The sequence below is a fragment of the Corapipo altera genome, unplaced genomic scaffold, assembly GCF_003945725.1.
Source record: "Corapipo altera isolate COAL_440 unplaced genomic scaffold, ASM394572v1 22b, whole genome shotgun sequence".
Classification (NCBI taxonomy): Eukaryota; Metazoa; Chordata; class Aves; order Passeriformes; family Pipridae; genus Corapipo; species Corapipo altera.
The window spans coordinates 18137872-18164882 of record NW_020884876.1 but is presented as its reverse complement, the minus strand read 5'-3'; the positions used below and the strand labels follow the sequence as shown (position 1 = coordinate 18164882).

Here is a 27011-nt window from a genome sequence, read left to right as displayed (position 1 = left end):
TGAAGTCAGACTATTCTTTTATATGTATCACACGGTCTAACAGTAAGGTACAAATATACCTCTTTTAGGTTGAGACTATTGGAGATGCCTACTGTGTTGCTGGAGGCTTACACAAAGAAAGTGAAACACATGCTGTTCAAATAGCACTGATGGCCCTGAAGATGATGGAACTGTCAGATGAGGTGGTGTCTCCCCATGGAGAGCCTATCAAGGTCATATATTTTATTGTATTTTATATGGTTAAAGTGGGCATTTTTGTTTGTTTAGTTGTTTTTTGGGGGTTTGACTCAAGGAAATTTCACGTCATTGCATCGACTCAGACAATTTGAGGAATCAAATGACTTTTTTTAAATTCTGTGAATGAGAGTTTTGTGGTGAGGTACAGGTGAAATAGAGATCTGAAAATCAACCCAAAAGACTTTAATGCAGTGAAGCCAGTATGTACAATCTGATATGCTACAGTTTTTGTCTCAGTAGCAATAAATTTGTCAGTGGCATGGAATATTCTGTTTTCTAAAGAAATTACTAATCCTCTCTCAAAATTAGACATCTATGTCTTTTGACATAGCATCTATGAATAGGAAAAAGGCATGTTCTGATTGTAGTAATCCAGATATCTCAAATGATTCCATTACAGTTCTTGTTTTACAGTCAGATACTGAACAACTACCATAAGACAATGGTGTTAATGCTGTCAAAGCAACTGTTAGATTCAATGGTAGTTATATTTATGGCTTCCTTTCAGTGAGGAATTCAGCCATCTTTGCTCTGTGGGTGGATTTTGCTTTTGTTGCAGGTTTTTCTGCTTTAACACTCAAAATTAGAAATTGCAACTTCTTCATAATGATATGATATTCTTTTGATATGAAAAGAGTAGCACACATAGTAGACATGCAAGCTTGTTGGCATCATGCCATTATTGTGTCAGAATGCTATTCTGAAGAAAACATGTCTACATATGTATAATGCACATGAGAAAAAGAAAACACCTCCAAAAAAACCCACCAAAAAACCTCATAGAATGTAGCACCAGCTAAGTAAAAGTCAAAAATCTGAGTATGAGTTAAAAAAAAGAGATATCAAAATATTGCAACTGCTGTTGGTTCCCCAGGACTGTTTTGGGGCCAGCTCTATTTAATATCTTTATCAGTGACCTGGATGAAGAGATCGAGTGCATCCTTCAGTCACTTCACAGGCAACACCAAGTTGGGTGGGAGTGTTGATTGCTGGATTGACAGGCAGCTGAACATGAGCCAGCAGTGTGCCCTCGTGGCCAAGAAGGCCAATGTCATCGTGGCCTGTATCAGCAATAGTGTGGCCAGCAGGACCAGGGCAGTGATTGTCCCCCCGTACTCAGCACTGGTTAGGCTGCACCTTGAATCCTGTGTTCAATTTAGGGCCTCTCACTACAGGAAAGACATTGAGGTGCTGGAGCGTGTCCAGAGAAGGGTAATGGAGCTGGTGAAGGTTCTGGAGCATAAGTCTTATGAGGAGCAGCTGAGGAAGCTGGGAGTGTTTAGCCTGGAGAAAAGGAGGCTCAGGGGTGACCTTATTGCTCTCCACAATTACCCAAAAGGAGGCTGGAGTGAGTTGGGGGTCAGTCTCTTCTCCCAGGTAACAGAACAACAGGAATTGGCCTCAAGTGTTGCCAGAAAAGGTTTTGAGATTGGATATTAGGAAAACATTCTTAATGAAAAGGGTTGCATTGGAACAGACTACCCAGGGAAGTGGTGGAATCACCATCCTTGGAGTCGCCATCTACACATTTAAAGGATATGTAGATGTGGTCCTTAGAGACATGGTTTAGTGGACTTGGCAGTGCTCAGTTACTGGTTGGACTTTATGATGTTTGAGGTCTTTTCTAACCTAAATGATTCTTTAACTGAATTATGAAAATTCAGTTATCTGGGACTGGGATTTAATCTATGTGTGACCTTGTCAACAGAGTTCAGTTGGAACTGCAGGATATACTGTCTCTGCAATTCCCTAAGACTTGTCTTCTGACCTGAACAGCAAAGCAAGTACTCTTCATGAACTGTCAGCAGTCTTACATTGTGTCATGTAATTCCTCCCAGAAAGTATCCAAGTGCCATCCTGCTGATGCTTCTAGATCAATTTACTGCCACAGAGACCAGCAGTTCACAGTCATATTTTGATATGGAAGGATTATTTACTAAAAATGCAATGCAAGATAAACTTCAGCTAGTTCACTCTCCATGAGCAGTGATGACCAGAATACAGATATTTTAAGGAGACTGTGCTAAATCAATGTATATTAGTAGCTCATTATATTGTTTTTTTAATAGAGGAAGAATTTATAAAACTGATCTTACCCATCCTGTTTTACTTAATAATGCTGTTTTCTGTCTTTTACTTAAAGATGCGTATTGGCCTTCATTCTGGATCTGTCTTTGCTGGAGTTGTTGGGGTAAAAATGCCTCGTTACTGCCTTTTTGGAAATAATGTAACCCTTGCCAATAAGTTTGAATCTTGCAGTATACCTAGAAAAATAAATGTCAGCCCAACAACTTACAGGTACAGTGCTTGATATATGTAAAATGTCCATCTAGTTGCTGTAGTAGTCCATTATCTTCTTTTTCTTATTTCCCTGAAGTACTGCTATTTATTTTCCTTTTTCTCTTTTTATCTGACTGCTCATGAACGCACCACAGTTATTAGTAGGCAGAATTCAACCAGCAGTAGCAAGAAAAAATGTGAAACAAAACAGCTGATACTTATTTTTCAGATCTTACATTTAAAATAAATGGACTGTCTGGACCAGTTTTGCTTTTTACCCCGCAGCTGTATATGTGTTGCTTTTTTTTCCTTCTTCTCTCATATAGTTTGCTCTCCTTTGAGCTTTCACTGTGAACTGGATGCCAAACTGGCTGCAGATGCCCTTGAAAGTAACAACCTCACTGAAGAACTGTTAAACATCACTCTACACATTGTCATTCTCTTTTGGTTAGGCAAGATTAATTATTAGGTTACAATGAGTCAACCACGCCAGTGTTTAGTTTATACAGGTCTTGATAACCAATTCAGTTTAACACTTTTAGTATGGAACTTAAGGCTGTACCAATTATCCACTCAGATATTTTTAGTAATGTGAACTCTGTGGTTATGCAGACAGCTAGCAGACTCTCCCATGGGAAATACAGCATCTTTCCTTTGTCCTTTAAACCTAACACTCTTTTTGTATTATCTGTTTAACTGTACTTCAAAATCACCTTGCAACATGTTCATGGCCAAGTAATAATGTCTTATAGATGCCAGGCAAGACAATAGGAAACTGTTTTGAATGTGATGGTAACAACAGTCGACATCCGAACTCCAGACCCAGATCTGAATTTTATGCCACTGCTCTGACAGAGATTATTGTTTCTTCCAGAGTGGCCAAAAGTTTTATAAGAATGTACTGTAGAGAGTGAATCTGCTAACACAAAGTGATATGGCTGGCTGGGTAAAGTAACCAGAAATATTATAAATTATTTTCTACATTTTAAGGAAGCTCAGCTACCCTCAGCGTAGCCTGGGCTGTATGTTGTTTCTACACAGCTTGTACTCACTGCCATGTATCTGATAATGCCTTGTGGCAAGATTCTGTGTCCAACGTCAGACAGAGAATTTGGCACAGGATCCTGACATCCCCTGCAGCATGTGCTGTGTGACACACAGGGTGCCAAGCTTTAGATTATCTTGTATAGGTGATTTAGAAAAAGTAGCACAGGTATTAGAGCACACAGAAAGTATGCTCTAAAGTATGCTCTTTTTGATTATGTGCTCTAAAAACACAGAGATAACATTAGCATTGCCAGTGCTTATGTATGTCAGAAGAACAGTGCTGGCCCACAGTGACTGTTTTTCCATCTCTGTATGTAAAATCATTTTAAATAATACTGACTACGGTCTTTTTTTTAAAACCATTAGACACTTTGTCCACACAAGACTTGTCTATAACTGGTGGCATAAGTAGGTTTCTGCATGCCTGTGTATTCATCTCCAGAGAATATTTGAAATTAGTATACTGTTGAAGAAAATATAAATCTCTGAGTGCCTAGAAAGTAGGCAATTTGATTAACAGGTAAACTGTTGTTATTATAGTTGTGTTTCTTTTTTTTCCTGAGTGATGAAGATGTTCTTTTTATTTGGTGTTTTTTTCTTTTGATTCATTCACCAATTCTCAACACATATTGATAACATTATGGCATCTTGAACAACTCCAGTATATTGCAGGAATTGTTTAAAAGGTTAGATACCAGTTATCAATATTTATCCTACAGATTAGCAATCTCTGTCTCAACCTGTGAAAAAGTAAAAATATTAGAATTGGTAGAAGGATCTGAATAGTTTAATTAATAAGTTTTACAGTATTTCATTCTTTGAAACATTAATTATGGTGCCTTTTATGTGCAGATGTGAGCTAGCTTTCAGCACTAAACTATCTTTGAAAATATTTACAACAGACATAGTTCCTACATGCAAAACAGTGACAAGACAAAAAAAGAGGTGATACTTCTACTTGCACTGATGCACAAGTTTATAGGTTACCAAATAAACAGTATCTTTTTATATTTTCAGTAAATAACGTATAAAGATTAATTTGGATTCTGCCCTGCCATACATAAAGAATTATTTAATGTCTGCACTTAATAGTGACTGATTCATTTTTAATCAAGATGATTCATTTTTGTTCTAGGTTGTTAAAGGAATATCCAGGATTTGTGTTCACACCCCGCTCAAGAGAAGAGCTTCCACCAAATTTTCCCAGTGATATCCCTGGAATTTGCTATTTTCTGGATGCTTATATTCAAGGAACAAACTCACAGACTTGGTTTCAAAAGAGAGATTTGGGAGATGGCAATGCCAATTTTTTGGGTGAGGAAACAGGAATAGACTAAATTGTACATTCAGAAATGTAAAGAATAAATTTATAAATATTTGTATTTTTTTTGTATAAATTGAAAATTTTTAAAACTGTATGAAACATGCAAGCACTTTAGATTGTTAACACCTGAAAGCCAGTATTAAAATTTCAGGAAGTATGTCACTGACTACTTTTTATTTTTCCTTTGCATAAGGAACACAGTCACTAAAGTAATGTTGCAGCTTCACAGTTGGAAATGCTACTATAAACTGTATTTTCCCTGTGGTAATTTGTTAGTGCTACGTAATAACTCAGTTCTCTCTGTACTGAGAATTCTAGACGTATTGTATATGCAGTTTGTCAGGAAATGTAATGTGCAAGTGATGCAGCCACATGCAGTGTTGTGAGCTGGTGCTTATCAATGACTATTAAAATGTATTTTCTTAGAGATTCCATAAGAAAATGTCCATTAAAATAGTGTCATTGCTATCACGTACTCCTCCCAGTGCATCATTTGGGCCCCATCCTAGAAGTTGCTGATCATCTTCTCACACTGACTGGAGTCAAATTATGAGGGTGCTCAGCATTTTCTGGATCAGGCTGCTAATTGTAGCTAATAAACATGCATAGCAGAGTTGCCGCTTACTGTTTCATGAACTTTATTTTGTGTATAAAATTAATATAGATTAAACCACTGTATAATCACATACTAAAGTCTGTAATCATCAAACTATTTTAGTTCTTAGGGTTTTTAAAATACTTTAAAATAAAAATATCCACTTGTTATTACGTATTACAGCAATAAATGTTTTCTTCTTGTTGTCATTTAAATTTGAAATGTTTTAACAGAAGTGTAATAAAACATGATTTGGAATGTTTGCTTAGAAAGGAAATTCCAATTAGACTGTATAAAATGGAACAGAAGCACACCAGCTTAAAGCTATGATCCTTATTCAAGGATGCAGTGTGGGGTATAACATGTTATGGAATGGCCTATCATATGCTCACTTTAAACTTACCAGGAGAATCTTCAAGTGAGCAGAAATGCTTTAAAACATATGAACATATATACAAAGATTAATATTACTACAGTACAAGCTTTTTTGTTGTGGATGATGGAAAATGAATGAAGAACTCTAAAGGGTCTGCCTCTGGTACTGGCAGAATAGAGTTAGTTAAGAGTTGTGCATTTAGGTTTCTGTCTGATCTCTAAGTAGCAGATCCATCTGCCCGGAAATTCCTCTGTGCTGTACAGTTTGATCCCAGCTGCGAGCTGGAGAATTGCAGAGCTTACACACACTACTATTTCCAGTAGTATCAAATATTCTTAGTTATTATTCTAATCTCTTAAACTCTTGGCCTTTGGCATATCAAGCCATAAAAGTCTTTCTTCAAGCTACTTGTCACTAAATCAGATTTTGCTTTCTGAATATCTACAGGGAGCAATTACGTTAGACTAAGGTGCCATTTTATTCATTTTCTGATCTTGACTGGTACATTCTGAAGCTCAATGTACCATTTTATCCTGCTATTTTGTGGTAGAAACTCATACAGAACATGTAGCATCAGAGCCTTGAGAAAAGTCCTTATAAGAGTCTAGCATTAACAACATTTTAAAACTGTATTTCAATTCAGATTTCCTGTAAGCAGCATTTGAACAAAACTTGAAATGTTGAATCCTTCTATTGCTTGAGGTCTACTATATCCATCTAAGATGCTTAGAAATAATTCTGTGACACAAAAATGGAACCTGAAAGTCTGTGTATCGTATATAAACATATCTCTCTATTGCACACACACGTATTCAAGCAAACGTATCTGTAACATTTTTGACAGTAGTATTTCAAGGAAACAAGAACTATGCAAATTTTCATCTTTGCAACATTATATTGGTCAGAAAATTCTATTTAATTGACAAAAATACCCAAAGGTTACTAGCAGTCCCATGTCGGTGCCCCTGGATATAAAAATGTGGGAATATTTGACTACTGACTCTTCAGTAGGCTTATGGTATTAAGTCAGTAATGACTGAGGTCAGCATGAATCTATCCATCACTGTCATTTATTGAATGTTAAAAAACCCCAGGCTTTTAAATAAAAAGGATTTCTTTCTCCAGATCTACTGAATAAGAGGGATGCTTAGGAGGGAATTTTCTTTTGTCCCTAGAAAAGAACTATTGCTGGACTAGACGATGGCCATGCTCAAGGCCAAATTCTGTATAAATCTGTCATTAAATAGGATGTTTATCATGGCAGTTCCTGACACCTTCCTAAGGGGTGTCAACCTTCAGAGAAGAATTCTGGTAAGGTGTACACAGAAAGCAACATGCCTGAATCTCAGTGAAGTAAATAGGATTTAGGCATGTATTTAAGACAGTAATTCACAAAAGTGCTTTAAAATGTACTTGTGTTCAGACCAGTTCTGCCAAAAAGCCACAAGTATGATTAGCTTTAAGCATAATTTAAGAATTTCGATTTCACTGAAGCTGTTCTTCTGTTTAAGTTTTTTTGCTGAATAAATATGTATTTAATAAGGGACAATTATTTTAACTGATCTTTTCACTCGGATCTAAAATATTTCTTTCACTTTTTAACTAATTTTTTAACTTAAATCCAGTAGAAAAAGAAAAAAAGAATCAGAAAGCCAATAAGCAAATTGTTGAGATAAACAAAAGGAAGGCAATTTAAGCCATGCAATACTGGGATATTTTGCAAGAAAATAAAAGAGTTGTTTGTAAGTTGATATCTTGTATTATAGTGTGTTATATTGTGGAAATCTTCAGAGGCTATGCAATGTTATTTACATAAATATACAAATACCATAGTATTATGTCCAGAAACAGTTTTTTTATATCTGAAATTTTATTTTATTAGTTCATGAAGATTCTGTGGGGCTGATTCCCATTCACATTTACACTGTGATGGAAGATACATTTTTATTACATTGCAATTTCTTTGCCAAAGAGGTGTAAATGGCCCTTGAAATAAATAAAAAGTGGGTCCTTTGAATCTTAACAGTGATATAGCTAAAGAGAAAGCTATAGCAAAAGAATTCAACTAATTTGATTTCATTCAGGCATGACCTGATAAGATTCCAGGAAGATGTTGGAAAAAAAATTCACACTGCTGGTATTAGAGGAAATACAATTAGCGTGGAGCTGATGGTTTCTTTCTCACTGAACTGCTGTGCAAAACCAAAGCAAACGAACTCACAGAAACTAACAAAACAGTGAAGAGCACAGATAATTGAGCCCCTGGGACAGATATACTTTTTCCTAGGAAATCTTATGAAGGAAGAATTCAGACCTCCCCCAAACCCAGTTTATTTCTCCCATAATTTTATTTCACAATCTTTTCAGAAACAGCTGCAACAAACAATACAGGAGGCAAAATCAGTATTTCTAACTGAAAGCCATCAGAATTAAGGGGAATTGCTCTTGAATCTTGGCTAGGAGACCCTTTTTCAAACCCCACCCATCCTACAACCTACCAGGCTACTCTAGCTGCTACCGTTTTTTTTTAATGCCTGCTCATTGTTCTGCAAAAGCAGTGGGAGATTCGTTTCCTGCAAAAGCAATAACTTTTGTGGCTATTTGCCATATAGTGTACAACATACTGAGTTGCTTTCAAAGTCCTGCTCCAGTTTATCATAAGCCAGCTTGGCAGGGACCAAATTTAACTGAGGCTATTTCTGAAAGGAGAGCTAGAACTTTCTTTTCTACCTCTAAAATCTGCAAGATGTGCACCACAACAGTCTTTAGAGACCTCTAGAACCACTCTGATGGTATCGCTGCTCACAACTGCATAGGAAGGAAATAATCAGATATAGGCTTTTTTTTTTTTTTTTTTTAACTTCCCAATCCATTTGCATGAGTTCACTGGTAGCCCTTTTCTGCAGAGCACAGAGGGAGAGTAAAAGTCACTGTCTTATATTACTCAGCATTGCTCTTGTACTGAGGGACAAATAAAAGATGGAAAATAATCGATGGTTTTGAAACCTTTGCTACATCCAGATGCAATCATTTAAAGATACATACTCTCCTGAGCACAAACAGAAAGATCTGAATGTTAAATATGCAGTTAGGCTGGAACATGAAGCTGGAGAGCCAGTCAAAGAAATAATAAACTGTGAAAGAATTTGAAACAAAGTAAACAACCTTATAAAGTTGTGTGTCTCATCTGCTTCAGCAGGCTTTTGATGCTGAAAGCAAAGTCGAACCAGCGGTTTCCTAATATAAATGTAAATGAGCACGTTGCTTTGCAGTCCTATTATAAGGCATCCTTTGAAGATCTGTGCTAAAATTGTTTCTCATCTTTTGAGCAGTACAAAGTTACAAATTTTTATGCCACTACAGCAAACAAACACCATGTTTACATGCACATCCTGCACACACAGCACATAATGGGAAGTAACTGAGAGAATGCATGCAGTAACATCCCAAGGATATGAAAAGAGGTAGATTAAGTCATAGATACATTTCCTCCTGATTTTTCAGCCCGAACAAAACCTGCCAAAGAAATATCAAGGACAAAGGCGTTACCAGGGGTTTTGGAATACAAGCATGTAAAAATGAATAGGAGTCTTTCCACTGATTGCAGATGATGTTAGGGAAGATTTGGATATATTGTTAGTTTGCTCCACATGGCTAAGATTACATTCCTCTTACAGGAGGATGCAACAGAGTGCTCAGTTTCTCAAATATACATGTTACTGCATTACAGAACAGCATGGACATATTGAGGGCTGTTTCATTCCTAGCTTGACAATACCAGTATTGAAAAATGAATGTAATGGTATAGTAAATCAGTGTATAGTTGCACATTAAAAATAATGAATCTTGCTGAAGTGATCTTAAGAGTGTATTTCTGCATCTCGTTAGTAGTATTATGACAATTCCAAATGTCAAGTCTCAGACCATTATGATTTGAAATTTAATTAGAAAATACCCATAATTCAATCCAATGTCAACAAAGTAACTCCCTCTTCAGTAAGTGGAATCCAGCAATACCATATAAGGTAGCGTTTTTATTCAGGATTACAGTAACAAAATGAACTGTAAAAGCAAAGTCCAAAGTAAAAAATGCAACTTATTAAAATGCTTCCTTTGTTTTATAATGCTTGTGTATTAACACAAACCATATTAAGCTGAATGCAGATGTTCTTTTCCAGCTAGTGGTTTCCCAAAGTTATTGTCTCAGCAACTGCCCTTTCACACAGCATAAAGGATCCTATGTTACTTTTTGCTTTCATGGATCTCATCAGGAATTGCCAGATCAAGTCAGCATCTCAAATCAGGAAGAAACATGTTAAAATAAAACACCTCTTAAAATGTATAGCAGTTGTTTTTCAGCTGTAATCACTGACTGCAATTCTTGCCTTTTTGATGGCCAGTGCAGGAGGCTCTTCCTGAGAAATATGTTCAGGGGAACACAAAGAGGCAAATTTGTCTGGTAGGAATTCTGTTACAAAAAACACTGCCTAAAAGGTTCCTTTCTCATCAGCATTCCATCCCATGCACGTCCCAGTTGTATCTAGTGCCACAGCTACTCTCTCACTCCTGAATACCAAAAAGCAGCTAGGCAGTAGGTCTTGAGCAGTACCTAGTGCATGAGGGTCCCCAAATGGGAATATGATTGTGTGCTACAGTGGAATAAGCTGCAGGCTTTATGGAAGTGCATCAGATACAGTCCAAATGGTTGTGTGATGTGCATAATGCATGTGACCTAACAGTCCTGGTACTGACAGGGTTGGGCCTTGAAAACACAGCTCAGTACTAACAGCTTAATCTGACATGTATTTTATCTTATTGACTTGGAGCCTTTCCTTTAGTTGAAACCAAATCTTGCCTAAGACCTACCAGATAGTCTTGATTCAGCAGGCATCGGGAATGGAAGCTTGTCCCTCTCAGCAAATCACTTTGTTGAATTCTTTAATTCAGCATCTTCAAAACTTCTGAAAGGGCATCCCTGTTTTAGAAAACTAAATCAATCACTATCTACTTTAACTCCTCCCATGCTGTTGTCACTTCACATTTTACAAATCTCACCTTGACTAGAATTTCCATTTGTATTACAATCAGTTAATCACAAGAACAGCTTGCAAATGCAAGTTACCAAACTCCGAAGAAGAAAGGCAATTTCATACTTGTCTAAGGCAATTTTGACCTTTGTAGCACTTTTGAAAAAATGTCACTCAGGTACACAAAATTGAAAGGATAATCTACTTTCTGAAAACCATATCCAAAAAGAATTTCATGTAATCTCTCTAATATTTTATGAGCACAAGGGCTCACCCCATAAGCAGACCGAGCAAGTGGATTCCCTTGAAACCTGTGAAGAACGAGGATAGTTCTTACACCGATTCTCAATGGAGAACTACAACTTTGTATTGTAGGGCATGTTTTCCTATTTTCCCAAAATTTACTTTCTACCAAATAGAAAAAGTAGATAATGACCTGATGTACTCAAATCTTAGTTAATTGGTGAAAGCCGACCACTCCTCAGCTGTAGGAAAATATAGCCTTTGGTTTGGTTTCAGCACCATGATTTATGACATTATCTCTGTTGCCAGTTTCTTGGAAATTGAAGAGAATTTTAGAGATTTTCATCTATTCAATTTTTGTTTGGTTTTCTACACAGATATATTTAACCAGTAGTTTGGTTAATTTATCTAAATATTTCCTTTCCTCCCTACAAACTAAGCTTATTACTTCTATGATTTTTAACAGATTATACAGAAGCTTTTGTGCTTGGTCATTCTTTTAAAAAATCTAAAATTGGTTTTCCCAGTAGATTTGGAATGTATTAAACTAAGTAGAATTCATTATTGTGCCTACATGACCTAACAGCAGGGTTTCCCTCTGCTGTTCTTACAATGTCTACTGAGATCACTTTGCCAAATTTCTAATGTCTATCTCACTTAGAAGAATTTTTAACATATATTATCACAGATTCAAAAGTTTACCAGGCAATAGATGAATTTTCAAAAGATTTTATATGGTGTCATTTTTTAACTTACTTACATGGAATTTCCAACATACATACTTCATTTTTTTTTCCAAGAAGTATGTGAACAGTTCAAAATTTAAACTTACTCTATCTTACTAAGGTCTGAACTTCTGTAATTTTACTTATGTCTAGAATCCATTTGGATTGGTTGGTGTCTGTGGCTTAGTGCCTTCATGTATCAAGGTCTCTGCCCAAGAGCTGCTACAGTATAGCAGACAAACTAATTATCTCTTTAATATATTTTGATTCTTTTTAAGCAAGCCAAGAAAATAAAAATCAGTAGTCTCCTTAGAATTTTTATTTCATACACTGAGGCCAGGTCTTTTGATGGTACAAAGAGCTTTAAACTACATGGGTTTTTCAAGTGCTGCACAATCTTTTTTTGTTCCATATATAGGATAACATATGATGACAGTATGTTATTTCTGATCTGTCCTTGTCATATTGTCAGTAATCCTCTACTCAAAAAATCCTGTTGTAAGGATCATACCTTACTTAGAGAATCCTTTAGGAATCCATCTGCAGGTTACTGATACAATGCAGTGTTTATTCACAGTGGCTACTGACAGGGATTCAATAATACAAAAGAAAACGCCCATTACTGAGACCACTCATTATTATGCTTTTAACTTCACCATCTTTTGAAAAATGAACGTGCAGGGCAGAAATATCTGCGGTCATTTTGTCCCTCGGATTCTTCACTTTTTAGAAGGCATTTATCTTCCTAAAAGTTGAGCGGTCGCATTGGTATATGAAAGAACTGTGGAAGCGTTTCTGTTCCTGCGAATGTAGCCACTGCAAAGAGCAGTGACACCAGAGCGAGCACACCTTGGGTACCCACCCAACCACCAGGAAGGTGCCAGGCACCTGGATCACCTGGATGACGCCCGGCCCCGCGATAGGCGCGGGCAGCACTGCCCGCTGCGCTCCGGGCGGCGCCGGCCCGCGGCCCGTACCCGCCCCCACCACCTCCCGCAGTCCCGCCCCTTCTCTTGATTGGGAGAGAGTGCAGAGGCCGCGCTCGTCATTGGCTGCTAGAACAGCGGCCACGCTCTCCATTGGCTGCCGGCGGTGCCACTCGGGGCGGCGGGGCTGGGGGCGGCGGTGAGGCGGCGGGGCCAAGGCTCTGTTTCGCGGCGGCGGCAGCGCCACTGGCACCGGCACCGGCACCATGGTGAGCTCCGCCCGGCCGCACTCCCGGCCCGGGACACTGGGGCTGCTGGGGGGCGTCCGCCCTACCCAGGCCTGGGCCCGTGGTGGGAGGGAAGAGGCTGAATCCACTTGGGAAGCGGGAAGCCGGGCCCCAGCCCTTTGTTTCGGGGGGAGATGGGGGTGATGTTTCCTATGGTGGGATCGCTTCCCACCGGCGTGGTGGGAAGGGTGGGATGGGATGCTGCGGGGCGCGGGAAGGGGCTCTCCTGCCTCCCGGTGCCTGACCGTGCCGCCGCCTCGCCCTGCCCGCAGTACGGCTTCGTCAATCACGCCCTGGAGCTGCTCGTCATCCGCAACTACGGCCCGGCCGTCTGGGAGGACATCAAGTAAGTGTGTGTGTGTCTGTCTGTCTGTCTGTGTCTGTGCGTGTGTGTGTGTGTGTCTGTGCGTGTATGTGTGTCTGTTCGTGTGTGTCTGCCTGTCTGTCTGTTTGTCCGCGAGTCCGGGCGGGGCAGGGGGCCGGCAGCGGTGCCCAGGACGCCGCTTGTCCCGCAGCCGTGACAGGACCAGAGCGGCTCCTGCCGCCCCTCGTCACCTCGCGGCCTCTCCTAACGCCGCCAAAGATCCGTCTGGTTCCACCTTTCCCGGTCTCCAGGAGCCGCAGCGGGGATGGCGTTGATCCCCGCGGTTCCCTCGGCTGTGCGGACTAAGTGGCAGAAATAACGTGCGGGCAAAATGCCCTGAAGCCACGGATATGCCCGTCCTTGCATCCGGCCACCAGGTGAACCAGGCAACAGTTGCATCCCTTCGCATCCCTGAAGGAGCTGAAATACAGCGTTTAGCTAATAAACGCGGTCTAAAACCAGTGTGAGATTTTGGTAATGTCCTCGCTTGAAATTAAAAAAAGTCACTGATTATATAGAGAAATATATATAAGAATGTAAGTATAAGTATGACTTTTGGCTTTCATCTCTTGAACCTGATTTGTTATGCTCAACCCTTGCTTTTCTGGCAGTATAATGTTTTTCTAGGGAGCTGACTGCCTTGACTTTAAACCTCTGATGAATTGTGAGATTGCACAAAAAGTTTGAAATAAGTAATGTAAACAAAATTCTATTTACCATAAATATGGTAATATTGATAATTGGGCAAAACTACAAGAAATATTTTTAAAAAGACCTAATAGCTTACAAAGTTGTAAGCTTACTTCATAAGGCTTTAGGTAACTATGTAGTCAGAAGAAAGTGTTTAATGTGATCTCTTGATATTGTATGTTTAAGGGAAAAGTCGATTATCCAGCTTGGAGAAAGTGGTCTTCTTTCAACTGGATACCGCCTTCTATATCCCTCTTTCCCATTTATTATGGGCCGATTTTAATATGTCAGTGTTGATGTCGATGTTATAATATATTGCTGTTGTGCTAAAACAATTTTCAGAGTTAAAGGACAGCTTTTGACTGTGAGATTTTTGTTACCATGACACATTCTTTTCATAAAACTATTCCTTAGGAATGTGGTAATCTTACACACTACCATGAATTCAGAGAATTATAGACATGCTCTTTGGAAGGCATCTCTGGAGGTCATCTAGTCCAGTTTCTGTTCCAGCCTGCATGGTTACTGGGACTAGATTGGGGCTCAGCTATGACTTTTGTCTAGCTGAGTCTTTAAAATCACCAAAGGTGAGTCCACAGTTGTGGTTCAGCAGATGTTCATTGTTCTAGTGATCCCTGACAGTCTATAAATTACTGTTTGCAAATGCAGTTCTGTGGATAACATAGGTGAGTGTTAAGTGAATGCCACACAGTTTTGTGCTGCAAGTGAGGTATTTATTTTTCTTACATACCTTATCTAAACACACTGATCTATTTTGAATTCTTATAATTTGATTTTTTTAAATGACATGTAAGTTATGGGACAATAAAATAAAATACTAACACATGCATAATTTTCCATGAAAATTATAACACGTATAAAATATAATAATAAATATTCGCTCTTTCTTGGCATGTCATCCCTTACCAAGATGCCGTTAAGTTACTTTTTTTCCAGATTACCCACTGCTAAGAATTTGTATTTAAGATCAATCCATCAGAGAGGGTACAAAGTTTCATCTTCTAATGCAAGAAGACTGTCAGACTGTCAAAACTCAGCTATTATTCCTGATGCATCCTATCTCTTAAGATTTTACAAACAACTAAAAGAATACTGAGGATAACTAAAGCCCATGAGGAGTGTTACTCATTTAACATTTTGGACAAATTTACTAGAAAGATACACATACTTTTCTAAGGTCAGCTATGAAAATTCAGGAAGCTGCTATGTCCTGTTTCTGTTCTTCAGGGGAGAAACATTTGTGTCTTGTAGCAGCCCAGCAGGTAGGCTCTACCATTAACTCACAGAGAAGATGGCTTTCTGAAAGGAAACTGTAGCACTACACCACCCAAACACACAAATGGAACGTGAGCTGCGAGAAGGAGCTGATGTATATGCAACAGCTGTGGTAGTTCCTTATGGAAAAGATGTTCACAACAGGGTATTTATTCAGCAGGATTTATTTTAAAAAGTAATGTATCCTTGAGTTTAGAAACCAGTAAACTAATCCCTGTATATTTCACTGTAACAGATTATAGTTGGTGCTGATTTAGGGAATGGTACAGGATCAACTGATAGCCACTACATTTTTAGGTACTTTTAGTTCCTGTAGTGCACTTACAGAGATGTTATGAAAGAGTTTGGGTGTTTAATCTTTTATAGGTAAATATGAACTTCTTGCAAAGGCTTTGTTAGAATTGTCAATCATTTAGAAAACAACAGGAGGATACAGATCAGTGTTGTGGCATGCTGAGTGGAATCAGTTGAATCACTCATGACTGCAGAAGTAATTGTTGAAGTCAACAGTCTTTGGCTGTTTAAAAAAAAAAGAGAGGAGCTTTGCACTATTAGTGTAGTTGAATTTGCAATACAACATCAGCATTTTTGTGAAGCAGAAAGGCCTCTGGGTAGTTCAGCACAAAATTTATCTAAGCTTTTTTTTGATCTCATCACATACTGCTATTTTGTTCTCTCTGAAGTCACTCCAGAGATGTGAATCAGCAGAGTGGTCGGTTGTGATTGCTGAGTGATTCTCAAATGCCAGTAGGTTAATTTGTACTTAATGTTGATAGAAGGTAAAAGAAAACATAGAACTGACTAAACTGGAGTAATGAAAACAGGTCATTCTTCAACAAAAATACATTCGAAAAGTTAAATACTGAATTGAAAGGGTATGCTCCATCTGAAGCATGAAAACACTTCTGTAACTTCTTCGGTCAAAAGTGACATTGGATGAAGTTCTTACATATAGAATTTGGAAGTCCAAACAGTTGAATTTGATGCTCTTAAGAGTGGTGTTTTCATTGCCATCACTTAGTGGTGTTATCTGAGTCAGAATGATGACTTCAAGTCTCTGTTTCTGCTTTTTCATTAATTTTTCCATGTTCTTAGGAAACCACGATCTGTCAGAAAAAGATACATACTGATTTTGTTTTTAAATTCTCCAGAGTGGAATTCTTGGGAAAGTTAGGCTCCATGGTTTTTTTCATCCACTTTAAAAACAAAGCATAACTAGGTAATGGACTTTTTCTACACATCATGCAGCCTTTACAATGAAGGTTGGGGGAAATATTGCAGTATATACTTTGATATATGGCTTGGTTTTGCTAAAGAACTAGAATTAAAATGCTTGAAACACAGAAGGATTCAAAGCCCTTTATTTTTGAACCAACTTTCTGGATCCCAAATAGGCTGAATTCAAAATAACGTGAAGAAACCTGGCATATAAGCAGAGAAAGTTAATTTTGATTTGTGGAGCCTTTACTCAATTTCTCAACAGGAAAGTCTCAAAAACTTTTTTCTCCTTGCTTTTTCTCTGGCTACCACTCATAGAATTGAGAATTTGAACTTGCAGACAGTTTTTTTTTGTGATGAAGCCCTGGAAGCATTAGAGGGATTTAGCAAAGCTGGATGAGCGAGAGGGAGCAAGAGGAAAGTCCTGCAGTTGCTGAATTCTGCAGTAGCAGTTTTTTCTTAATGGGAAGTGAAGGTGATTCAGCATAGTAATTTCTTGTGCTTACTGGCACTTGTAAGCTGCCTGTACATTCCTCGTTGTTATTCACTTCTTCAGTCCTTGGAAGGGGAGACTTAGGACCCAGAATACATGGAAACAGACTTCTTTGATCAGCACTCACTAGCTCTGCAAAGAGTTATTAGTAAATAAACTGTTCCTTAGAGCTGCTAGCCACATTTTTGCTGAGAAGACACTTTGCATTTGTTCTTTCACTGCTTAAGAGAAAACCTCTGTCAAATCCCTTATTTTGTCACTGTTACATCCAGAGGACTATTTCAGATTGTGTGGCCATGGTTGCAATGGCTTGAAAGGGTAGTTCTCAAGATTCCTTTGGCATTAGATATCTTCAAGTCCTCTGCAGCCAGCATAAACGCTAGCTAACATAAACTGGAAGTTGTCAGGCCTGACCATTCCCACATATGTCCAATTCTGTGCTCATGTCTGTTTAAGGTCAAATTTGTACTGCTGGGTGATAAGGGTAGCATGTGAACTTGATCCTAATTAGTGTTTGTGGAATTACTGTCTATATACCTGTTCCAAACAACACAGAGAGATTACTCACATTTTAAAAATAAATAAAAGTTTCCAAGGCTTAAGAAGTTGTCTTCACTAGTATGTTTTTGCTTTGGACATATTTTTATAGTACGTGGTAATACATTTTTAAAAGGGGCCTCTATCATGATAAAATCTGAGCTCTTCTGCAACAGATATCACATATGGCTGAGCTGAACAGCTGTATATGTGAAATTCTGAACACTCCATTCAGCGGGTCTAAAGGTTTAATTGTGTAACAAGCATTAACAGGGATGGCTTCTTGAAACAGCTCCAGGTCAATATGTAGGAGCTAGAGCATTGTTGTCAGTAGGGATTATGTACACAATCATCTATCCTGTGTTTCCCAACACTATCCTTCTGTGTCTGATTAAATGAATACAGAATTTTCCCATGGGCCCCTAAATCTGAATTGAGGCCAGGTTAGATGCTCAAACTGTGACACGTTCAAACATATTGCCAAGAAAATGAGTGGGAACTCAAATATCTTATTAAGAAATGCATTAAAATGCTTCATCACAATCCTGTAGAGTAAATTAGTATTCCCACACAGGTACAAGAAATGTCTGGATTTAGGAAATGAAATGGCACAACTTGTCAGCTGCAGTCTTCATCTTCCTTCTGTCTTTATGGTACAAGTCCCCACAAAACAGTCTCATTTTCCTGGTGCTCAATGCTTAAGGTAGAGTTAAGGCATCATCCTGCCTTTGCCTTGTTTTATACTCCTGGCTGGCATATGGTGTCTACACTTGCCAAGACTCCAGGTCTGGAGAAGCTGCTGGGTGACACAGACTTTACATGGACCCAATGATCTTGAAGCACACACGAAGGAAGAGAAAAAAGTCAATTAATTGTCCTTTGAGGAAGGAAATTTTTGTTCTCCCCCAAGTTTCACAGATTACAACCTACCAAGGCTCCAGGCTAGTTGTCTCTTCGAGGCTTTTTTTTTTCCTCTAAGTCTTCTGTTAAGGTTAAAATGGAGAAACACTGAGGATTGAGAAATTATCCTGGTGAAATGTGGAAAAAGAAAGTGAAAAGCTTCTCTGCTCAGTTTAAAATTGGGTTCAACTGAAGTGGTAGAAAACTCTGCAATCTGGGGGAGTGAGATAAACTGCAGGGCTGTCATTTGCCTTTAGAAAACTAAACAGACACAGAAACTTCTGCATCCTATTGGCAAAGGTTAGCATAGTCTTTAGTGACTCAGTGTGGCTTTTGCAGTAAAATGTAGGTGTTTTAAGAATACATGTATATTGGGTACATTTTCAAATGCATTCCTAGGAGTTAGGTGTATCAGTGTTGTGCAGGTTGGCTGTTTAAGTCAGGAGAGGGAAATACTTTTATGAATTTATGCATGTAAAAAATGTCCTCCACTGACTTTCATTAACAGGATGTGATATTCTGATTAATTATATTTTTAGTTATATTCCAAAACAGTAAATAATATAAATAAATAATATTAAATAAATATGAAACACCTTTAAGAATTTATTTGATTTTTTTTTATAGGGGACAGACTTGGATTTTTTTAAACACATTGTTTCCTTGGAATTTCTGACATTGCAAAAACTATCCATTTTTATGCTCTTTAAAGCAAATAAAAGATTTTTTTTAGCTGCAGAATAAAAGCACTAGCTTGATTTATTGTGTTTGTATACTGTATTCAGAATGTCACCTTGTCAATGATTTTTTTTTCTTTTTACTAATATATCAAAACAATTTACGTTTGTTGACATGTTTAAAAAATCAAGATTTTGGCCTACTACTATTATTTAGCACAATGTTTAGATGTAGTAACAGTTCATAAGATAGTATAGTTTACCTTTTTAGAAACATAGGAAAATATGTACAAAAGCTCTAATGAAAGACTGTTGATATAAGTTGCAGCAGTAAGCTCTTAATAAGTGTTGGAATTTAGGTAACTTGTAGGTCTGATGCTGGTGGCCTGTAAAGTCCATGAAAACGGTGTTTTGAGTATAAAAAGTGCTCAGTACCTTGCAAAAAACAGGACCACCTGTCCCATACTGGGCACCCAAAAGTAATGAAACCTTTTTGTCCATGTTGTTCTTGCCTATTTAAAGTGGAAATGGTATAACTGGCCTCACGAGATTGTTTGAAAGGCAGTTAATGCTTGTGCATACAAATAGTATAGGGATCAATTCCACGTGAAGACTTGTTAGAAAGGAATAATTCTGTCTTCAGAGCTGGATTTGAACATTGCTGTAAATCAAACCTGTGGTTATTTATTGGTGAATGAGATAAAGTAAAATACAGAATAGTTGTGCATTAATGAAGTGGGATCTAGCCTCAGTACTGAAAGAACTGGTAGCCTCCAGGTTCTGTGGGCTCATGGGTGTGACTGGTGGGTTGTGTCATACAGGCTTAGAGAGAGGCAGGGAAATGTGGCTTGGAGCAAACTAGACTAATGTTGCTCTGAGTGGACCTGAGTCCATTTTTCCTGCTTTCACTAAACCAAAGAAAGCTCATCAGATGCTTATGGCTCTTTATGAGATGTTTTATTTCTTCATAATAGTTCTGGAAAGTGTTTCTTAAGTTTGCAGCTGACTGTAGTTCTGTATATAGGGCAGCCCTTTAAAAAGCTTATAAAGCAGTACCATAGTCTAAACCAATCTGTCTGCAGTCTTAACAGCATCACTTCTGCTAACAGAGAAGATGGATAATCATCAGCTTAGAAATATTACATTTTTGGAGAAACAATATTTCTATATGTAGCTGCATAAGCATATAAACACTGCCGTGCATGTGTATGTGTATATGTGCATGCATATTATGTCTATTTAACCACAGTGTGGTCTGGCAGTAAACATACAAACTAAACTGGACATAAGAATCAAATAAGTGTAAAAAATGTGAGGTGTGTCACTTCAGCTAATAATCACGTGAAGCTGAAGCGAGTGAAAAGCCTTCCAGTGATTTTTGGTATTTCTCATCAAGGGCTGATTTGCAAGAGAATCTTGATGCCAAACTCCTTTTAAATATCTAAGTGTAGGTTCATGTGTGCCTAGGACTTCAATTTTATTTTATGCTATTAGTGCCTTTGGGATTTCTACCATCAAAATTCTGGCTTTGCTATTCCTTTCCTATGTACTTCTCCTCCAGGGAACTGTAGAAGAAGTCCAGGTGGTAAACAAGTTGGTTATGGGTTTTGCCACATGGACATGTATACCTGTATATTGCAGTGGTGTTGGTCAGTCCTGTGTGATTCCTCTCTTGCTTGGTTGAACTGCTCTGAGCTTGATCGGTATTTCCCTTTCCCAGTCCACAACTAATTTATTATAAAGAAGGCTTACTTTACAGTTTACCTAAATTACTGATTCTTTCATACTTGGTAATGTTGCAGACATACCATGTTAATTATTTTAATTGTCCTCTCACAAAAAACACTGATGAAGAAAATAGACTATTCACTAGAGTTTTAGACTGTATGTCCATTCTTATTTTGGGTCATGTATGAATCAGTTGTAATTAATTGCAGTGATCTGTGAAAAAACATGAAAATTGAGTTTTTGCTGCCTCCTTAGCACCATGAGAGTTTACCCAGTGCTGAAGACAGAGTGTTCTGTTCAATCAGTCTTGTGACAATTTTGAAAAAAATACAGATTACTTAAATAGATGTCGGAAAGAGACTTTGGAAAACCATCAGTGGTGAAGGGGCAATAGATTTTTTTTAAAATTCATACGCTTTTAACATTAATGAGTTTTTGTCCAGAAAGTGGTGTTAAGTAGGAACATTTATTGTTCATGTTTCTAAGTCCTTATTTCATACTCTTCTGAAGCTCTAAGCAGCATTTTATAAGTTTATTTTTTTTTTAAACTTATGCTGGAGAAATGATTCTTCATGGGTCTGGAGGTTATTATTTACAGGATTTTTAGGGTCAGGACACTATACTGCCTACTCCTTCAGTTCCTCACACCGGAAGGACCTGCTCGGAGGTCAGGAGTTTAAACTGAGTGGATGCCAAATGCTTTAATTTGCCTGGGAAAAAGCTGGCTAAGAGGAAGCAGTGGCATGTTATGAAACACTGTGTGAGTGTTCTTGTGGTATCTTTCAGATGCTTTGCTGTTTTCCTAGAATTAAGTGCTTTTAGACCTGTCAGGATAACAGGTGTTATAAACATATTGCTTGCTCTTACAAATTAAATACTTGAAAGAGTATTTTGTAAATACCATTCCTTTTAGTCCACTTACGTAAAAGGAAGGAAAATAATACTAGGTCTATATTTTTAATAATATTTTTAATATTTGTAGTAGTAGCAAAGAACTTGTACTTTTCTTAACTGTATCTTCTAGGATTATCTTGTTTTGAAATCCTACATTAAACACTCTCATATCCAGCCTGTAAAGCTGGGAAATAGCTCAGAACTCTGAATTCTATAAATACACCTATTTACTTTACCCAGAACGTCATTTTCCTGGACAGATTCCCGTTTTTATTTAATCTTGTAACTTAATATAATTTATGTTTTCCCCAGCTGGGTGTTTTAAAATATATCTGGACCATCCAAAACATTTACAAGTCTATTTTCTTTTTTTCCTTTTGGGAAGAGTGGTTCAATATTTTTAATAGTTTTTAGTAAATAATCTTTGTGAAATACATGAAAAAAAGATGGGAAGCATTTTGGAAACACCAACCATCTGTGAAGTAATATAGTAAGCAGTGAGTTTACCATTTCAATGTAAATGAGATGCAAAAACTATGATTCTGGTTTCACAGATACCATCTTTAGTTCTGACACATGTAATCCCATTTAATAGTGCTGCTCTTGGAACGGAATTAAACTTGACTTGGCCTATCAGTGAGATCAGAACCATGCTGTGTTTCTAAGTGCAGTAGTGTTATTTTGTCATTGTTTTGACTGATCTCTTCAATTTAACGAGCACTTTTTCCATCCTTGGTACACCAGGAATAACGAAGCACAATGGTGGCAAAAGTCCCAACAGAAACAATACCTATCATGGAAGAAGTCCTAGAGGTGGTCTTGGAACTAGGTTCTGTTGTGGTGTGTTCCAGGTGACACACCCAGTGCGTGCACTTTGGACTGGAGTTTTGATAGGAGGAGATACAGTTGTGCTTTTGGGACACTGGATGATCTGTTAAAGTGACAGCAACAGCTTCTAAACAGTAATGTTGTATCACAGAGATGCTTGTGCATCTTCAGGGTGCAAAGTAGTGCAGTCTTGTACTGGTTTTTTTTTCCTCTATATTTACTGCCTGCAAATGGGAAGGGTTCTTTTTCTGTAAGAATTTTTTTAAATTAGAACTTTTTGACTGACTACAGGGGTAGGAGTAGCAAGTCCTACTTCACAGGAATAAAAAAGGTTCAACAGCAGCAATCTTCTTCTTTATTATGATTTATTCAAATTCCCTTTAAATGCTACAGTCTGACTGAAAAACTACATTAAAATTCACCTTGTGCAGAATGGGCTATAAAAGTAAGACCAACCTGACATAACATCTTGTCTATCTGTGTTGCCTATAAAATCTGAAAAGATGGCAAAAGTAATCCTAACTACATCAAAATAGAGAAAATATTTCCTCTGTGAGAAATAAAAATGTGCGCAATCTGTGGTTTAAAAATCTGAAGTGCAGGATCTGTTCTGATTTTAAGAATAGTTTTGGTTGGAATGCTTGTCCACACGTAACATTTCATCCATTTCTGTGAATTATTAACATTACCTTTAACTTTAGTGGTGTGTTTACAAATACTAAACTAGTTGCACAATGGGAAAGATTTTCAAAGGGACCATTGTACACACATTGTATCACTTGTAACACTGTCCTGTGCCGGTAGATCAACAGCAGTTTGTGGGGGGTGTTAGCATGACTGATGGAGGAAAGACTACTTTAAGCCTTGATCCTTCTTTGATCTACTCAATAGGAATTTCTCCAGTGATGTCAAGGTCAAATCTGTATGTGAAAAATGGCCTCTGTATAGCTGTGTTATTTTCCGTGGTGCAATGATTAAGGTTCTTTTCTTTCCCAAGTAAAATGCCTCACATTAACCTGGATAATACAAACATTCTGGAGGAAAACAAAAGCATTTTAGAAAAGTCTGGGCTGGAATCTTTGTTTCCCACAATTCAAATAGCTCTGTGTAATCATTCAGAATTAGTCCAGAGTAAATAAAACGGGCTGCCAGACCATAGCAGTTAGGACAGGAATGTCATAGGATGTAAGTTTTGAACCATGAAATATCACATCTCATGTGACAGGAGTCAACTTGGGCAAGAGCATTAGAATCCTGGGATTTTTGAAGGTTTTGAACAGAAACTTACAGGGGAGAAAACCCCATGCTTCTTTTGTCTCTAGAAATGTAAATGAGAAATTAGTTGTAAATTCTGTTCTATTTGACTTGGAAGTTATTTTTAAAGAAAGGCCACACAAAAGTTAAAAGTTTGCTACTGTAATGCGGCTACTTCACTAAAGAATTAACCAGGGCTTGGGAATTTGCCAGAGCTTGTTACTTTTGGCTTGTTTCCAGTCAAGTCCTTAAGAAACCAACAACTTGTTATTGCTGTTAATGTCTTTGTGATCAAACACTGCAGTCTGCAGAAAACAGCAGAACTATGTTAATTCCTCCCATAACTTTATCTCATCAAAAACTGCGATTAAAGACTGCAGCAAAACATTTCCAGAGAAGTGCCACAGTTTTTTTGTAAAGCTATGGATTATGAAGTTTTCTGTGAAATGTGGTCAGCCAAATGTAAATTTTTTGCATCTAAGGATGCCTTTTTATATTGCAGTTCTAATCCTGGCTCATGATCCATCTGTCAGCCAGGAAAGGGAAGCTGTTCAGATGGGAACAGTTGCAGCCTTCTGGTCTTTTAAAGTTCTTATATTTGGGGTTGTAGCCATCCCTTTTTCCACATAGGCAGTTTTGTTTTCATATGTGGTACTCAGGTTATGGAGTTAAATACAGCTATGTAACATTGTAGGAATTACTGTTAATGGACAACCAACCACATCAGCTCTGCAAAGATGACAAAGCAGCCACACTTTCAGTATTACTTGTAAGAGTTTTCACAACACTGTCATATATTTCTTCATATCACCCTTGTTGTAGAACCAGTCTTAGTATAAATGCAGGAAGCTTTGATAAATCAGGTAGAGGTCAGGTACTTAGGAGAGAAAAGTGCAGCCATGAGGAAACCATTTAGGTATTGCCCATTCCTATTTCCTAGGCTGCTGGTGACCGTGTGGTGGTCAGCCTCTCTGGTGCTGATAGCTATGGTGGTCTCTGAAACAAGTTTATTAGAGGATCTGCTATTTTGTAGACTTGCTGAAAGACAAGTGCCTCTGTAAAAATAGGAGTGCTTTCACGTTGCAGTGACCATTTTGGATAAGCTTTCGACAGCATGTCCCCTTAACATTTAGTCTCAAAACTAATATTTCAGATAGAAAGACTTTTGGAAATTCTCAGTGCTGTCAGATTACTGAGGGAGGAAGAAGGGCTTCAAAAGCTGCAGACCCAGCTCACCAGAGGCAGGGGAATTTACTGATTTCTCTTCAACTGACTTCACTGAACCTCCTGTCCTGTCCTCAGTCACTCTGTCTGGCCACATGTTCTGTGTGCACAGCAACGGTGATGAAGCAGGCCGGGAAATTCATCTAGCAGAAAAATAATACAGAAAGACAAATATCTAACTGAATTATATTTCAGCTCAGCATCTAGCTAAATTGTTGGGATGTATCTCCACAGGAGATCTTAGAGGTATGGAAAGGAATGGACCTGAAAAGGTAGAGGAAAACTTCTGGAATTTAATAATTTTCAAATGGGGGCTTTAAAAAGGCAGTTTATCTTTTGACACAGGTTTAGATTAGACAGTGTCATGGTATTTGCCATATTTGTAGGACAAGCAAAGATACTTGCCTGTGTCACTGAGGAGTGTAATCTCCTGCAGGAATAAATATTTCCATTGACAAATTTTGTAGAAAATTTTGTTTACCTTTATCAAAAAAGGGAAATACATCATTAAGGTTACAGAGAAGATGGCTGCTGAGTGATCCAAAGGATCTTCAGTAAACTGGAGAAAAACAAAATGGTTAAAATAATTAAATGGAATAGACATTGAAATTGGAAGTGGTAATTTTAAAGAGTGATGGCTCAGGGAAATTGCAGACACTGAAGAAAAACTTGGACAAAGAAAATAAGAAAAAAACCATGACTTGGCACAGAGAAGCAAACAGGAAAAGTTCCAGTCAATATAATTGGAAAGAAATGTAAGTAGTTTTGAAACAAGAGATATCAGCATCATGAATCTGGGTCAATTTTTCATAGAGAGAATTCTCACACACAGAATCTCTGTCTACTGAATTGTTCAAGTATGCAGTATTTTTGAGGATGTTCATTGCTTTTCCAGATGTGCATGTTATCCTTTGTGGTTTGGCTGAGATCAGAGAGACTAAACGAAAGCACAGCATGCATCAGGGATGTGGGAAAGTTTGTTCACCCTTTGCAAACTTTCCTCCAAATTGTGGCTGACTTGCAGATACATACCATGTTAAGAGAATCAAAGAATCAAGATGGTTTTCTCTTCTTATATTCATTTCAGTTCCATTCTTAGGAAAACTGTAAACTCTACCTTCTTGTCTCTGACTACCTCATATGTTTCAAGACATCATTTCCCGCTAGCAACTCCAGCTCTCCTTCTGCTTAGTAAAAGAAGGAATATGTGGCATGGGATTTGTCTTCGGGAATCTGTGAGACTTGATATCCTGGAGGCTGATCTGAAGTTTTCAGAGAATGGTGGGGAAAGAGGACCAGAAGTACTATTTTGGAATGTGAAAATATTTTGGAACATGAAAATAAAGACCCCCCATTGAGTTTATTATAATATTTTTTGTGTCATTGGATAGAGAATGATGTTCCTTTTATGTAGAATTGTATAGGATATTTATTCTCACCTCCCCTCTTGCCCTGTCATAGTCCTTTAGGAAAACTGCTTAGCTTATTTTTAGGTCATCATTCTTAAAGTGAGCATAAAATGTTTATTTCAAGTAACAGTTACAGTACTTCATTAATTAATAACAAAATTAGGTATATTTTTAAAATATAAAAACAATGTATAATTTTTGATCAGTGGGAAGAATGTGATGAGCAAGATTAAAGGAAGATGAAGAGGAAAAAGAAATCCAGACATCCATTGATAAATGAACAGATTATCAAAGACTGATGATTACTAATTGGAGGGTTAAATGATGAGTCATTTTATTTAGGTCAATAGAATACTGCCATATGAGATTGGAATCAGGCCTTCTCAGCAGTACAATTTGCCATCTAGCAGTTTTAAGATGAACAAGAGTACT

General features: G+C 37.8%; 2 protein-coding genes and 1 long non-coding RNA gene across 3 annotated transcripts in view; 2 read left to right on the top strand and 1 right to left on the bottom strand.

Annotated features, from left to right (window-relative positions):
- GUCY1A1 (guanylate cyclase 1 soluble subunit alpha 1) overlaps window positions 1–5751 on the top strand; it is a 34875-nt gene extending 29124 nt beyond the window's left edge. The window contains exons 7-9 of the mRNA XM_027635992.1: window positions 69–212; window positions 2381–2535; window positions 4700–5751. Of these exons, the coding sequence (XP_027491793.1) occupies window positions 69–212; window positions 2381–2535; window positions 4700–4901 (501 nt within the window). The 3' untranslated portion in view covers window positions 4902–5751. The remainder of the gene's footprint in view (window positions 1–68; window positions 213–2380; window positions 2536–4699) is intronic.
- A 2078-nt stretch (window positions 5752–7829) lies between these two features.
- LOC113943772 lies at window positions 7830–12839 on the bottom strand. Its single transcript, XR_003526437.1, has 3 exons — window positions 12752–12839; window positions 10726–10834; window positions 7830–9375 (listed from the first exon to the last, which is right to left on the bottom strand). It is a non-coding gene; the product is annotated as an uncharacterized LOC113943772 (long non-coding RNA).
- A 132-nt stretch (window positions 12840–12971) lies between these two features.
- The window catches only part of GUCY1B1 (guanylate cyclase 1 soluble subunit beta 1), a 43448-nt gene continuing 29408 nt past the window's right edge, over window positions 12972–27011 (top strand). The window contains exons 1-2 of the mRNA XM_027635840.1: window positions 12972–13049; window positions 13340–13413. Of these exons, the coding sequence (XP_027491641.1) occupies window positions 13047–13049; window positions 13340–13413 (77 nt within the window). The 5' untranslated portion in view covers window positions 12972–13046. The remainder of the gene's footprint in view (window positions 13050–13339; window positions 13414–27011) is intronic.